The sequence below is a fragment of the Sus scrofa genome, chromosome 3, assembly GCF_054392235.1.
Source record: "Sus scrofa isolate SSC_HxYL_T2T_F1_AM1 chromosome 3, Sscrofa_HxYL_maternal_Yorkshire_Landrace_v2.0, whole genome shotgun sequence".
In the NCBI taxonomy this organism is placed as follows: Eukaryota; Metazoa; Chordata; class Mammalia; order Artiodactyla; family Suidae; genus Sus; species Sus scrofa.
In genome coordinates this window covers 67,887,871-67,902,350 of record NC_139385.1, presented here as the reverse complement: position 1 = coordinate 67,902,350, position 14,480 = coordinate 67,887,871, and the positions used below count along the sequence as shown (strand labels likewise).

Sequence of the window (14,480 nt, the reverse complement as noted above, 5' to 3'; positions counted from 1 at the left end):
TGCATTCCCACTATTGGGCGTATATCTGGACAAAACTTTCTTTAAAAAAGACACATGCACCCACATGTTCATTGCAGCACAATTCACAATAGCCAAGACATGGAATCAACCCAAATGTCCATTGACAGACGATTGGATTAGGAAGATGTGGTATATATACACAATGGAATACCATTAGCATACCAGCCATAAAAAAGAACGAAATAATGCCATTTTCAGCAACATGGATGGAACTAGAGACTCTCATCCTGAGTGAAGTCAGTCAGAAAGAGAAAGACAAATACCATATGATATCACTTATATCTGGAATCTAATATATGGCAGAAAGGAATCTTTCCACAGAAAAGAAAATCCTGGACTTGGAGAATAGACTTGTGGTTGCCAAGAGGGCGGGGGAGGGACTGGGAGCTTGGGGTAAATAGATGAAGAATATTGCCTTTTGGATGAATTAGCAATGGAATCCTGCTGTGTAGCACTGGGAACTCTGTCTAGTCACTTACGATGGAACATACAAAGTCAGGAAAAGGAATATATGCATATAAGTGGAACTGGGTCACCATGCTGTACAGTAGAAAAAAATACACACGTAAGTAAAAGACAAAAAAAAAAAAAAAAAAAAAAAAAAAAAGAAATGTTCCCTCCTCTTCAGCATTTGGAATTATTTGAGGATTAGTTTTAATTCTTCTTTAAATATTTTGTGGAATTCTCCATGGAAACCACATAGTGCTGGGCTCATATTTGTTGGAAGTTATTTGTTTACTGATTCAGTCTCCTTACTAGTTATAGGTCTGTTCATATTTTTTATTTCTTCCTGATTCAGTCTTAGTTGGTTGTATTTTTAGAGAAATTTAACAATGTCTTCCAGGTTATTCAGTTTGTTGGTGTATAATTGATCATAATAGTTTTCTACAATCTTTGTTATTTTTATGACAGTTGTAATGGTCGCTTTTCCTGATTCTAGTTATTTGAGTCTTCTCTTTTTTCTCTTAATTTGCTAATAAGCATTTGTCAGTTTTGTTTCTCTTTCCAAAAACAAATTCTTAGTTTCATTGATTTTATTCTATTATCTTTCTATTATCTATTTCACTTATTTCTGCTTTAAACTATGTTTCCTTCCTTCTGCTAACATTGGGTTTAGTTTATTCTTCATTTTTCCCCATTCCTTGAAGTGAAAGATTTGAGATCTTTCTTCTTTTTTAATGTAAGTATTTAGCACTGTAAATTTCCCTCTTAGGACTGCTTTTTCTGCATCTCAGACATTTTGATATGTTGTATTTTCCTTTTCAAATAACTCAAGATATTTTATAATTTCCCTTGCAAATTTTTCTTTAACTCATTGGTTGTTTAAGAGTGTGTTGTTTACTTTCCACATATTTGTGTATTTTCTAGGTTTGCTTCTGCTATTGATTTCTAGTTTCATTCCTTGGTGATTGGATAATATATTTTATATGATTTCATGTTAAAAACTTTAAAGACTTGTGTCCTTACATGTGGTTTATCCTGGAGAGGATGTTTCATGTGCCTTTAAGAAGAATATGTATTCTGCTCTTGGCTGGTGGTGGGTCTGTACGTCTGTTAGGTGTAATTAATCTATAGTGTAGTTCAAGTCCTCTGTTTCCTTATTTGGTGGTTCTATCCATTACTGAAAATGGAAATTGAAATTCCTACCTTTATTGTATTGCTGCCTGTTTCTCCCTTCAGTTCTGTTAATGTTTGCTTCTGTATTTGGAAGTTCTGAAATTAGGTGCATATATATTTATGATTGTCATATCTTCCTGGTTGATTGACCCTTTTACTATTATATAATATCCTTTATTTTCTCTTATAAGTTTTGACTTAAAATAGTCATAATTTGCTGAATTTTTTCTTCTGATTGTCTGATTCTGCTTTTGAACTTCTCTAGCGAATTTTTGTTATCGTATTCTTCAGATCCAGAATTTCTGTGCAGTCCTTTTTTATAGTTTCTCTATCTTTGTTGATACTCTCGTTTTTTTCATGCATCATATTCCTGCTTTCATTTAGTTGTCTATATTCTCTCTGAGCTCATTCAGCATCTTTAAAACAGTTATTTTGAATTCTTTTTCAGGTAATTCATAGATCTCCATTTCTTTAGGGTAGATTACTAGAAATTTTGTTCCTTTGCATACCTTAGTTTATTTGGGTGAGAAATGGGTATTTGAAAAAAGACATTTCTCCCAGTCTTTACAGCTGGCTTCTTACAGAGCGAAACCTTCACCAGTCATCCTGGCTAGAGATTCTGGGGACCTCTCATACCTTTTCTGAGGATATGTAATTCCTTCTTTAGACTTGGGTGTGTAATTTCCCACATAAGAGTTTTACTCCTGTTTTTCTCAGGAGCCCATAATCTCTTGCTCTCCCTGGTGTTTATCTTTGGTACTACACTCTCTCTGATGCTATAACCAGCTATGGAACTTGGCTTTGTTCTGAGCTGCCCCTAACCTGGCATCCAAAGTACACTGCCATTTTTATTAGCATTCTCAGTTCAATGAGACAGAAGCCAGACTCTTGGGAAGCCCCACAAAAGACTGAAATGTTGGCTACATTTTGGTTCCACTCTTCTCTTTTCCTCTCATGGGAGAAGTCAGGATTTAGGAGTTTTCTTCCAATTGCACTGAATTGTGCAGGGGAAGGGGAGGGGCTGGGTCAGGCAAAATGCAGCAAATTTTCCTACTCACTTTAATGCCTACATTTCTTGGATATGTGCCCCTGGAGTGCCTCAACCTCTTAACTGATTTCTAGAATTCTCACAAAGGCAGGTTGGTCCTTTTATTGTTGTTAAGTCAGAGTCTCTGTGGGGAATTTGGGCCTGGGGTTTCTTATTTTACCATCTTGCTGACATTACTCCAGTTTAGATTTTTAATAAGAATTTTTGCTGTCTTTTGGAGACAAGTTTATTTGCAGATTAAGTCCTGTACTTGCACTGGGTTTACACTGTGTTCTTCCAACACCTGACATCTTAAAAAAAGAAGTGACACCTTCAGCAATAAGAGAATAATTCGGAAATGTTTTTCTTCCCAAATCTCCTTCAATCCGTCAGTCCCCCCACCCCCGACTCTTTGTACCCGCTTGCAGGAGAATCTGACTCAGAAGTAGCTGGGCCTAGAAACAGAATCCAGGACTTGGGCCCTCCACACCACGCTGACTCCCCCTGGAATCACACAGGCTTTCATCCGCTGGTGGAAAGTTTGGCTTTTTTCTTTGTGTACCAAAACAGTGAAGCCAGAAAGTTTAGCCCTATTTAGGCTTATAAAAAGAGAGGAGATAAAAATAGCTAAAATGAGCCAATGGAAGAATTATTACACTGAGACAAATATTTGGGTTTAGTAGTTGTTTGTTTTTGTTTTGTTTTGTTCACTTTGCCTTGTTTTCCAGAGTCACTGCTAGGTGTAGTTTTGTGAAATCTCTCTGAAACTCGCTTTGGGTTCTGCCAAATGTTAGACCTGGGGAGAAAGGAGTGAGTTCCAAATATGCTGAAAAAATTCTTCACAAATCTTATATGTATCCAACTTCTATAAAATCAGATAATCAAATGAGATAACAGGGGAGAGTGCCTACCATGACTCAGAGATGATTGTGTCTAACTTGTGCTACCTGCCAAAGCCCTCATGGACCAGAGGGCATGGCTGTGATTTTGTCAACTTAGAACCTACATCTGCTTTGACAGATGTTTTTCAGGGGCGAGTTTACTGAAAAACCATTTTTCCATATTTTTTCTATTATGGTCACTTTTTGGTTTCTCTTTCTTCTACATTTTTTAGGTTAGATGCCAACAAACCAATGCGGTACTTGGAAAACAAGGCAGCTTTAAACAAGGCCTTAGAACGGTTGAATTGGCCTATTTCACTGAAGGAGCTGTCAGTGCTGGAGAATGAAATCCTAGCTGGGAAAATGTATGTGCAGCAGGCCATGGAGCTCCAAGAGGCTGCCAAGAAGGAGAATTACGTGAGCAAGACCATGGAAGAGGTGCGTACCAGGGAGGTGTCTGTATTCCCTCCCTCACTCCCATCCCAAGTCGTTGCAATCCCTGCACTGTTCTTCCTTCTCTCCCACTTCCTGCCACACTGATTTCTAAGAGCTAGAGCCAACCCACCTAAGGTCTCAGGACTTATTCAACAGAAAGGAAATGCCACTTGATTTTTCCCTGGCCTTATTTTGAAAATAATACTTTATTGTTGTTGTTGTTGGGTTTTTTTTTTTTTTTTTTTTTTGGCTTTTTGCTTTTTAGAGCTGAACCCATGGCATATGGAGGTTCCCAGGCTATGGGTCGAATTGGAGCTACAGCTGCTGGCCTATACCACAACCACAGCAATGCCATATCTGAGCTGCATCTGCAGCCTACACCACAGCTCACGGCAGATCCTTAGCCCACTGAGTGAGGCCAGGGATCGAACCCACCTCCTCATAACATACATCTTTTAATTGAAAAATAAAAGTAAACATGTATCATGTAGTGATTAAAATCTGTACTTTGATATGAGCCAGACCAACATCCAGCCTCAGATCTGCCACCCACTCCCTATGTGATCTTGGCCAATGACTCTGTCTCTCTAAACCTTAGGGTTTTTTTAAATCTGTGAAATAAGAGTATTAATAATATCTGCCTCATAGGCTTGTTGTGACAGCAAAATGAGCATTTGAAAATATTTAGTATTGAAAGCCCCCATAAGTGTTAGCAGTTATTATTACTAATAAAATACACCTTCTAAAAAGAAAATTTATTATCTGGCAGCCTTATTACACATTACAACTTTGGATCATTTACTTAAAATTTTTTTCTTCCTTGAATAAATTTTACATATAAATGTAGTGAGTGTCTGTAATCGTTTCATATTTTACCTTTCAATTTAGTATTGTCTATGTACTTCCTTTGTGCTTTAGCTGAATCATCAGATAGATATTTTTTGTTACATAATATTCCATGGTGTGTATATACTGTGACTTATTTAACTCTTTACTGAAGCTTGGGCGTTTTGGGTTTTTTTCCAGATTTCTTTTCTTTCACATCATGTTTTAATGCTTCTATAGTGCATCTAGTTGGACCATTTCGTTATAATAAATTCTTAGATGTGGGATCCTTGGACCAAAAGCTATGTAATAACCTCTTTCTGACTGTAGTATCGTAGACCTGGGATAGTTCATCCAGAATCTTATTGAATTACATATAATTTTCATATATTCATCATATAATAGTCTAAAAAATATATTCAAGAAGCTGATCTTTGAGATTCTTTTTTTTTCTTCTTCTTGTGACTGCACCTGCAGCATATGGAAATTCCCAGGGTAGGGGTCAAATCGGAGCTGCAGCTGTCAGCCTATGCCACAGCCACAGCAATGCCAGATCCGAGCGACATCTGTGACCTACACCACAGTTCATGCAATGCCAGATCCTTAATCCATTGAGTGAGGCCAGGGAATGAATCTGTATCCTCATGGATACTAGTCCAGTTCTTAACCCACTGAGCCACAGTGGGAACTCTTGAGATTTATCTTTTTTGCTTTCAGTCTTTGCTAAGTGATACTGGCTTTGTCTGGCTTTAAACTCTGTATTTGCTTCTCTAGGTTCTTATATTTTGTTTTGTTTGTTTTTATTTAATTTTATTTTCCCTCTGCAAATGGCATTTTTTTCCTTCAGTGTGGAAAGCTATTTCTTTTGTGCAGAATGCAAAAGTTTTATCATATCTTCATTTTTATTTTATAATGTATTTTGTTTTATAGTTTATATATATCTGAAGGAATTGTTCTTATTCAAAGATACCTCCTCATTGTTTAGTCTTTTCTTAGAAGGCACCACCTGACCCCCCCCAAACCTCTGGCTGTGTAGGCCTTCCTCCTCACCTAGATGCCCAATGGACACCCCGGAATTAAGAAGACTGAAAATTAATTCACTCCCTCTCCCTGCAAATCTGCTCTTCCTTTCATCGTCCCTCTTTATCTCTGGTCTTTCATTTACTCATTGAAATATAAGTTCTGATGAGGTGCCAAGCACAATTCTAGGCACTAGAGGTACCTAAACACATGGCCCAGTTCCACCTTTATCCTAGCTAAGGAGACAGACCATGACGGGTCCTAAATGATGGACTTTCCTATGTTGAGCTCTGGAGGCATTACTGCCCTACAGCAGAATTTGCAAGCATTATTCTTTTCTTCCTACTTTTTCTTAAATTTTTTTGGCTGTACCTGGAGCATGTAGAAGTTCCCAGGTCAGGATCAAACCTGCACCACAGCAGTGACACTGCTGCAGTGACAATGGTGGAACCTTAACCTGCTGCACCATAGGAGGACTCCTTAAATTTTCAAATGGGAAGTGTTACTAATGGAGTGAAAACAAGCCTCTTGTGATTCAGAACAAAGTATGTTTTGAATTTGGCACTGAAGAATCATTTTTCATAGGGTATGTATTACTTTCTCTGTTTCTTTATTCCGTTATCCATAGATTGAGAGTAAAAATAATCTCCACAATTTCATCATCCAAAAATATTTGTTCACTCCCTACAGTGGATCAGATTCTGCACTTGGTATAGGTGATCTTAGGCCGTGAGTAGCCTCTCGCATTCTTCTCTCTTTCCTTGGGGCCTCACCAAGGTGATACTATACATTAGACGCAAAGTAGAGGCTTGTTAATTGCATTGAAATATGGGCTCAGCCTAATGGAGGAAAAATACTGAGATAGACCTAAACCTCCGTGAGAGCTAAAATCTTGCCTAGCCTTGCTAGTCTCTATATCCATAGCACTGAGAATGATGCCTGGCACACAGTAGGTACTTGAAAATATTTATTGAATAAATGGAACCCAGATCCTTATAGCAAGGTATTATGAATACAACAAAAGAAGCACAGTCATAGAACAACTGGAAGATGAGGAAAAGCAAATGATTCTGCCTAAGAAGTAGTTGAGGACGTCTTCACGGAAGGGGCTGATTAAGTTTGGCCTAGAAGGGTGTGTAGAAATTTGAGGGTCAGGGTGTGACAAGTGTTCTGAGTGAGAGACACTGCTTATGCAAAGGCAGGAAGCTGGGAAGAACACAGCGTGTTCACCAGGGGCGAAACAGGAGATGAGACGGGAAAGGGAAAATGGCCCCAGAGTACAAGGAACTTGGAAATCTTGCCTAGAATCGGGGACTCAAGCCTGCAGGAATTAGATACAGTCAAGAGATTTTCAGCAAGTAGAGGCATTAACAGATTTGTGTCTTGGGAAGATTATTTGGCAGCAAGGTGAGGCTCAGTGTAGGGGGAAAGACTAAAACCAGGTGCAGACTCCACTGTGAAATGTTGAGTCCTTGAGGCAAGCCAGTCCAGTGCGGAGGGAATAGGTAAAAGAGACCTGAGCTTGTGGAAAGTGAATATGTGTGGTGAGCCCGGGGGCCAAGTTGAGTTACCCACAGATTTCTTGTCTCGGACAACTGGGAGACAGAGGCACTGTTAACCACCACATTCGTTTCGCCTCTGCTCCTCAGAGAGACAGTCCATCTAAACACCTGTGATTCTGTAACCCCTTAGCACACTTTTGTTTTCCTCACAGCACATTACACCACCTGACATTATGTAGGTATTTGTTTATGTTCTGTCTCTTCCACTAGATAATGGTAGGACTTGGTCCGTTGTGTTCTAGGTACTTCTAGGAGTATCAGTTGGCACCCTGTAGGCATTCCCAAAGATTTGAATGAATAAATGAATGAAAGAACAGGAATAAATGAATGAAAGAACAAGAGGAAGAATGGATTTTCAGGGAAAGTGCTCTTGATTTAAGTGCTCTTGATTCTTACATGTCCACAGGGCATCCAGGTTTGAAAGGCCAACAGGATTCACATGTTTGGAGTTGAGGAAGAAAGTCATTTGAGGTGCTGAGAGGAAGGGGAGACTGTAGAAGGGGCCATGACAGGTAAGTTAGAGGAGGAGAAGGACCCAGGGTAGGGAGCTACGACACCGGGGCCCAAGGAAGAGAGGTGGCAAGAGCCTTGGTGCTGGAGTCAGAGAGCCCCGAAGGCAAGTGTCAGACACTGCGGTGTTCTAGCTATGGGACCTTCCTTAGGCCCTGTAAGCTTAGGTCCCTCATCCTCAAATTAGAAAAATCATAGGACCCACCTACAAGATGATTGTGAGACAACATACATGATATGATCAGGACAGGGTGAGCACGAAGTACTCAACAGGAAATGCTCTCAACACGGATCACCCGTTACTGCTTTTTCCATCGTTAAAGTCTTACTGAGGGGTTTTGAAAAGTCTTCCATGATAATGCCTGAAAGCCATTTGATTTTCGAGAGGGAGATTATTAGTTATCTTAGCCAGAACAATTTCTGTGGGATTTTGGAGTGGAAGCCAGTTTACAGTGGGGGAGGAGTGGATATAAGTCAGGAAAGCAAATATAGGATGTGAAGACTTTTGTTTCAAGATCTTCCTAGGAAGGAGAGAAGAAAAAAATGAAGGGCACTTGATTTGTGAGCCAGAATGAGAAAAGACATTAAGTTTGTGTAATGGTATTGACCAGCCCACTGCTGCCCCCTTTCTTGGCCAGGGGCTAAGGCTCTCCTTTCAGTGCCCTGTCCCTGCATACAGTGTCCAAAATCCCTGCTGTCTGTTCAGGGCAGCGCCCATAGGTTGGACAGTTGTCCATAGGTAATGGACGTCGCGGGGGGTGGTTAATACTCTGCAGCTTATCTATGGTGTTCTTTCCACTCCTTAGTGTGGCCCTCTGCAATGGAAGTTTTTCTACATTGTTTTCTTAAAACAGTACTTCTCCTTACCACATGTGATGTACTGTGTGATATTTTTAGTTCATTTTTATTATGCCCTGCTGGTTTGATTTCACAACCACTAACAGGTCTCAACCTTCAGTGTGAAAAATGGTTGGAACCAAAGCTCAAGATTGCAAGGCCTTTTGAGATACTGGGGTGAAAATTTATCACAGATGCAAGTCATCTTTATTGATTTGTATATAAATAGGGTCTCATTTTAAATTCTTTGGGAGTTCCCGTTGTGGCGCAGTGGTTAACGAATCCGACTAGGAACCATGAGGTTGCGGGTTTGGTCCCTGCCCTTGCTCAGTGGGTTAAGGATCCGGTGTTGCCTTGAGCTGTGGTGTAGGTTGCAGACGCGGCTCGGATCCCGCGTTGCTGTGGCTCTGGCATAGGCTGGTGGCTACAGCTCCGATTGGACCCCTAGCCTGGGAACCTCCATATGCCGCGGGAGCGGCCCAAGAAATAGCAACAACAACAACAACAAAAATTTTAAAAATAAAAAAAATAAAAAATAAATTCTTTTAGCACTAGGCAAAGATTTCGATCAATGATTGTAATTTGAAGAGGAAGAAATGTTCTTTTGCTAAGATTCCCTAGAGTTTATTGATAATGTGTAGCAAAAGGTGGTCAAAGTGTGTTGGCATGGGATCCAATCAGAAACACTCAGATGTGTTCAGAAGGGAAGTGGTCACTGTATTTGATCCATTCCAGGGCATGTTATAGACTCTGGATATCTGTGGCTGTCTGATGCTTTCTTATTTTTTAAGATTTTTTAAATTATAGTTGATTTATAATGTTCTGTCAATTTCTGCTATACAGTAAAGTGACCCAGTCATATGTGGGTGACACACACACACACATTCTTTTTCTCATATTATCCTCCATCATGTTCCATCACAAGTGACTAGATATAGTTGCATGTGCTATAGAGCAGGACCTCCTTGCTTACCCACTCCAAATGCAATAATTTGCACCTACTAACCCCAAACTCCCAGTCCATCCTACTCCCTCCCCGTTGGCAACCAAAAGTCTATTCTCCAAGTCCATGAGTTTGTTTCTTTTCTGTAGATAGGTTCATTTGTGCCATATATTAGATTCCACATATAAGTGATATCATGTGGTATTTGCCTTTCTCTTTCTGACTTACTTCACTTAGTATGAGTCTTTAGTTCCATCCATGTTGCTGTAAATGGCATTATTTTGTTCTTTTTCATGGCTGAGTAGTATTCCATCATGTGTATAACACCACATCTTCTTAATCCTTTCATCTGTCAATGGACATTTAGGTTGTGTCCCTGTCTTGGTTATTGTGAATAGTGCTGCAGTGAACATAGGGGTGCATGTATCTTTTTGAAGAAAGTTTTATCCAGATATATGCCCATGAGCAGGATTGCTGCATCATATGGCAGTTCTATATTTAGTTTTCTGAGGTACCTCCATACTGTTTTCCATAGTGTTTGTACCAATTTGCATTCCCACGAACAGAGAGGGAGGGCTTCCTTTTCTCCACACCCTCTCCCGCATTTGTTATTTGTTGACTTGCTAATGATGGCCACTCTGACTGGTGTATTCATAGTAGTTTTGATTTGCATTTCTGTAGTAATCAGAGATGTTGAGCATCTTTTCATATGCCTGTGGGCCATCTGTAGATCTTTGGATAAATGTCTATTCAGGTCTTTTGCCCATTTTTCAGTTGGGTTGTTGGGTTTTTTGCTGTTGAATTGTATAAGTTGTTTGTATATTTTAGAGATTAACCCCTTGTCAGTTGCATCATTTGAAACTATTTTCTCCTATTCCATAGATTGTCTTTTTTTATGGTTTCCTTTGCTGTGCAAAAGCTTGTCAGTTTGATTCGGTGCCATTGGTTTATTTTTTGCTTTATTTCTATTTCCTTCGGAGACTAATTAACCTAAGAAAACATTTGTAAGGTTGATGTCAGAGAATGTTTTGCCTATGTTCTCTTCTAGGAATTTTATGGCATCTTGTCTTATGTTTAAGTCTTTAAGCCATTTTTTAGTTTATTTTTGTGCATGGTGTGATGGTGTATTCTAGTTTCATTGATTTACATGCAGCTGTCCAGTTTTCTGAGGACCACTTGCTGAAGAGACTTTTTCCCATTTTATATTCTCGCCTCCATTGTCAGAGATTAATTGACCATAGGTGTCTGGGTTTATTTCTGGGTTCTCTATTCTGGTCCATTGGTCTGTATGTCTGGTTTTGTAGCAGTACCATACTGTCTTGATTACTGTAGATTTGTCATATTGTCTGAAGTCTGGGAGAGTCAAACTTGGTTTTTTGGTTTTTTTTTCCTGCTTGTTTCTTTTTCCTCAGGATTGCTTTGGCAATTCTGGGTCTTTTATGGTTCCATATACATTTTTGGATTATTTGTTCTAGTTCTGTGAAAAATGTCATGGGTAATTTGATAGGGATTGCATTGAATCTGCAGATTGCTTTGGATAGTATGGCCATTGTAATAATATTAATTCTTCCAACCAAGAAGCCTGGAGTATCTTTCCACTTCTTTGCATCCTCTTTAATTTCCTTGATTGACATTTTATAATTTTCAGCATATAAGTCTTTCACCTCCTTATTCAGGTTTATTCCTAGGTTTTTAATTTTTGGGGGGGGTGATTTTAAGAGGTATTGTATTTTTATGTTCCTTTTCTAATATTTCATTGTTAGTATACAGAAATGAATGTTAATATTGTACCCTGCCACTTGGCTGAATTCATTGATCAGTTCGAGTTTTCGAGTGGAGTCCTTAGGGTTTTCTATATATACTATAATATCTTCTGCATAGAGTGACAATTTTACCTCTTCTCTTCCAATTTGGAAACCTTTTATTTCTTTCGTTTGTCTGACTGCTGTGGCTAGGATTTCCAATAAATACTGTGTTGAATAAAAGTGGTGAGAGTGGGCAACCTTGTCTTGGAACATCCTTGTCTTGTTCCAGATTTTATCAGGAAGGGTTTCAGTTTTTCTCCATTGAGTATTATACTGGCTGTGGGTTTGTCCTAAATGGCTTTTATTATGTTAAGGTATGTTCCCTCTATACCCACTTGAGTAAGAGTTTTTATTATGAATGGATGTTGGACTTCGTCAAATGCTTTTTCTGTATCTATTGAGTTGATCATGTGGTTATTGACTTTTCTTTTGTTAATGTGGTGTATGACAATTGATTTGCGTATGTTGAGTATTCCTTGTGAACTTGGGATGAATCCCATTTGATTGTGGCATATGATCTTTTTTATATGTTGTTGAATTCGGTTGGCTAAAATTTTGTTGAGGATTTTTGAGTCTAAATTCATCAGGAATATTGGCCTATAATTTTCTTTTTTGATAGTATCTTTGTCTGGTTTTGGTATTAGGGTGATGGTGGCATCATAGAATGTATTTGGGAGTGTTCCTTCTTCAACCTTTTGGAAAAGTTTAAGAAGGATGGTGGGTTTGTTTGTTTGATAGAATTTGTCTGTGAAGCCATCTGGTCCTGGACTTTTGTTTGTAGGAAGTGTTTTTGTTACATATTCAATTTCATTTCTAGTGATCTGTCTGTTCAGTTTATCTATTCTTGATTCAGTTTTGCTGCACTATATGTCTCTAGAAAGTTGTCCATTTCTTCTAGGTTGTCAGTTTTATTGACGTAATTGTTTATAGTGTTCTCTTATGCGTTTTTGTATTTCTGCAGTATCTGTTGAAATTTCTCCTTTTTGGTTCTTATTTTGTTTATTTGAGTTCATTCTCTCCTCTTCTTTTTTTTTTTTTTTTGTCTTTTTTTTTGTCTTTTTTGCTGTTTCTTGGGCCGCTTCCGCGGCATATGGAGGTTCCCAGGCTAGGGGTCGAATCGGAGCTGTAGCTGCCAGCCTACGCCAGAGCCACAGCAACGCGGGATCCGAGCCGCGTCTGCAACCTACACCACAGCTCACGGCAATGCTGGATCGTTAACCCACTGAGCAAGGCCAGGGATCAAACCCACAACCTCATGGTTCCCAGTCGGATTCGTTAACCACTGCGCCACGACGGGAACTCCCTCTCCTCTTCTTGATGAGACTGGCCAGAGGTTTGTCAGTTTTGTTTACCTTCTCAAAGACCAGCTCCTGGTTTTATTGATTTTTTAATCTCTATTTTATTGCTTTTTCTTTCTGATCTTTATGATTTCCTTCCTTCTGCTGGCTTTACATTTTTGTTCTTCTTTTTCTAATTATTTTAGGTGATGGGTTAAGTTGTTGATTTGAGGTTTTTCTTCTTTTCTGAAGGCCTGTATCACTCTGAACCTCCAAGAACTGCTTTTGTGGCATCCCATATATTTTTAATGGTTGTGTCTTCATTATCATTTGTCTCAAGGTATTTTTTAATTTCCCTTTTTATTTCCTTGTTGATCCATTGGTTTTTTAGTAGCATGTTGTTTAGTCTCCATGTAGTCAGTTTTTTCTCATTTCTTCTCCTGTGATTTATTTCTAATTTCATGCCATTGAGGTCAGAGAAGATACTTGAAATAATTTCTATATTCTTAAATTTGTTGAGGTTAGTTTTGTGCCCCAGTATGTGGTCAATCCTTGAGAATGTTCCATGTGCACTTGAAAAGAATGTATATTCTGATTTTTTTGGGTGTAGTGTCCTGAAAATGTCCATGAAGTCTAACTTTTCTATTGCGTATTTAGGATCTCTGTTGTGTTATGGATCTTCTGTCTAAAGGATCTGCCCATTGATGTGAGTGGGGCATTAAAGTCTCCTGCTATTACTGTATTCCCATCAATTTCTCCTTTTATGCCTGTTAGTATTTGTTGTATGAATCTGGATGCTCCTATATTAGGGTCGTATATATTGATGATTGTAATATCCTCTTCTTGATTAGAGCCTTTTATCATTAAACAGTATTTCTATTAATTTCTTCATTAATTGTCCTTCTTTGTCTTTCTTTATGGCCTTTGTTTTAAAATCTATTTTGTCTGATTTGAGTATTGCAACCTCTGCTTTCCTGTCTTGTCCATTGGCATGAAGTATCTTTTCCCATTCCCTCACTTTCAATTTATATCTGTCCTTTGCCCTAAGGTGAGTCTCTTGTAGACAGCATATTATAGGCTCTTGCTTTTTTATCCAATCTGCCTCTCTATGCCTTTTAATTGGAGCATTCAGTCCATTGGCATTTAAGATAACCATTGATACATATGTATTTATTGCCATTTTAAACCTCGTTTTCCAGTTGATTCTATGTTCCTTTCCTTTTTTTTTTTTTTTTGGTTGGATAATTTCCTTTTACTTTATGCTTGTGTCCTCTTCTTTTCAGTTTTTGTGAATGTAAAGTTTGGTTTTGATTTGTGGTTACCCTGTTTTTCAAGTATGTTAACCCCTTCCTATATCTGCTTGCTTTAGCCTGTTAGTCTTATAGGCTCACATTTTTAAAAAAAAAGAGTCTAGATTTTCTTACTTTCCTTCCCCACATTTTTTGTTTTGAAGTCCTTTTTTAACATCTTCATGTTTATCTTTTCGCTGTTCCATGTGTTTATCATTGCTTTTACAATAGGTTTTTCTTTCTCCCCTTTTTTGATCTGAATACTGGCTTATTTAAGTGACTGCTTTCCAATTGTGATTTCCTCCATCTTATTTCTTCTTACTTCTTTTTTATTTAGAAGAGCCCTTTCAGTATTTCTCTTTTAGAATGGGTTTAGTATTGCTGTACTCTTTTAGCTTTTGTCTATTGGAGAAATTCTTTATTTCTCCTTC

General features: G+C 38.5%; 1 protein-coding gene across 13 annotated transcripts in view; it reads left to right on the top strand.

Annotated features, from left to right (window-relative positions):
- VWA3B (von Willebrand factor A domain containing 3B) overlaps nucleotides 1-14,480 on the top strand; it is a 226,077-nt gene that overhangs the window by 176,795 nt on the left and 34,802 nt on the right. For all 13 annotated transcript variants that reach the window (XR_014841447.1, XR_014841444.1, XR_014841445.1 and 10 more), the window contains one exon: nucleotides 3,780-3,984. Coding sequence is in view for 8 of the 13 variants with exons in the window: in XM_085018668.1 (XP_084874794.1) it covers nucleotides 3,780-3,984 (205 nt within the window). In the remaining 5 variants the exon portion in view is untranslated. The remainder of the gene's footprint in view (nucleotides 1-3,779; nucleotides 3,985-14,480) is intronic.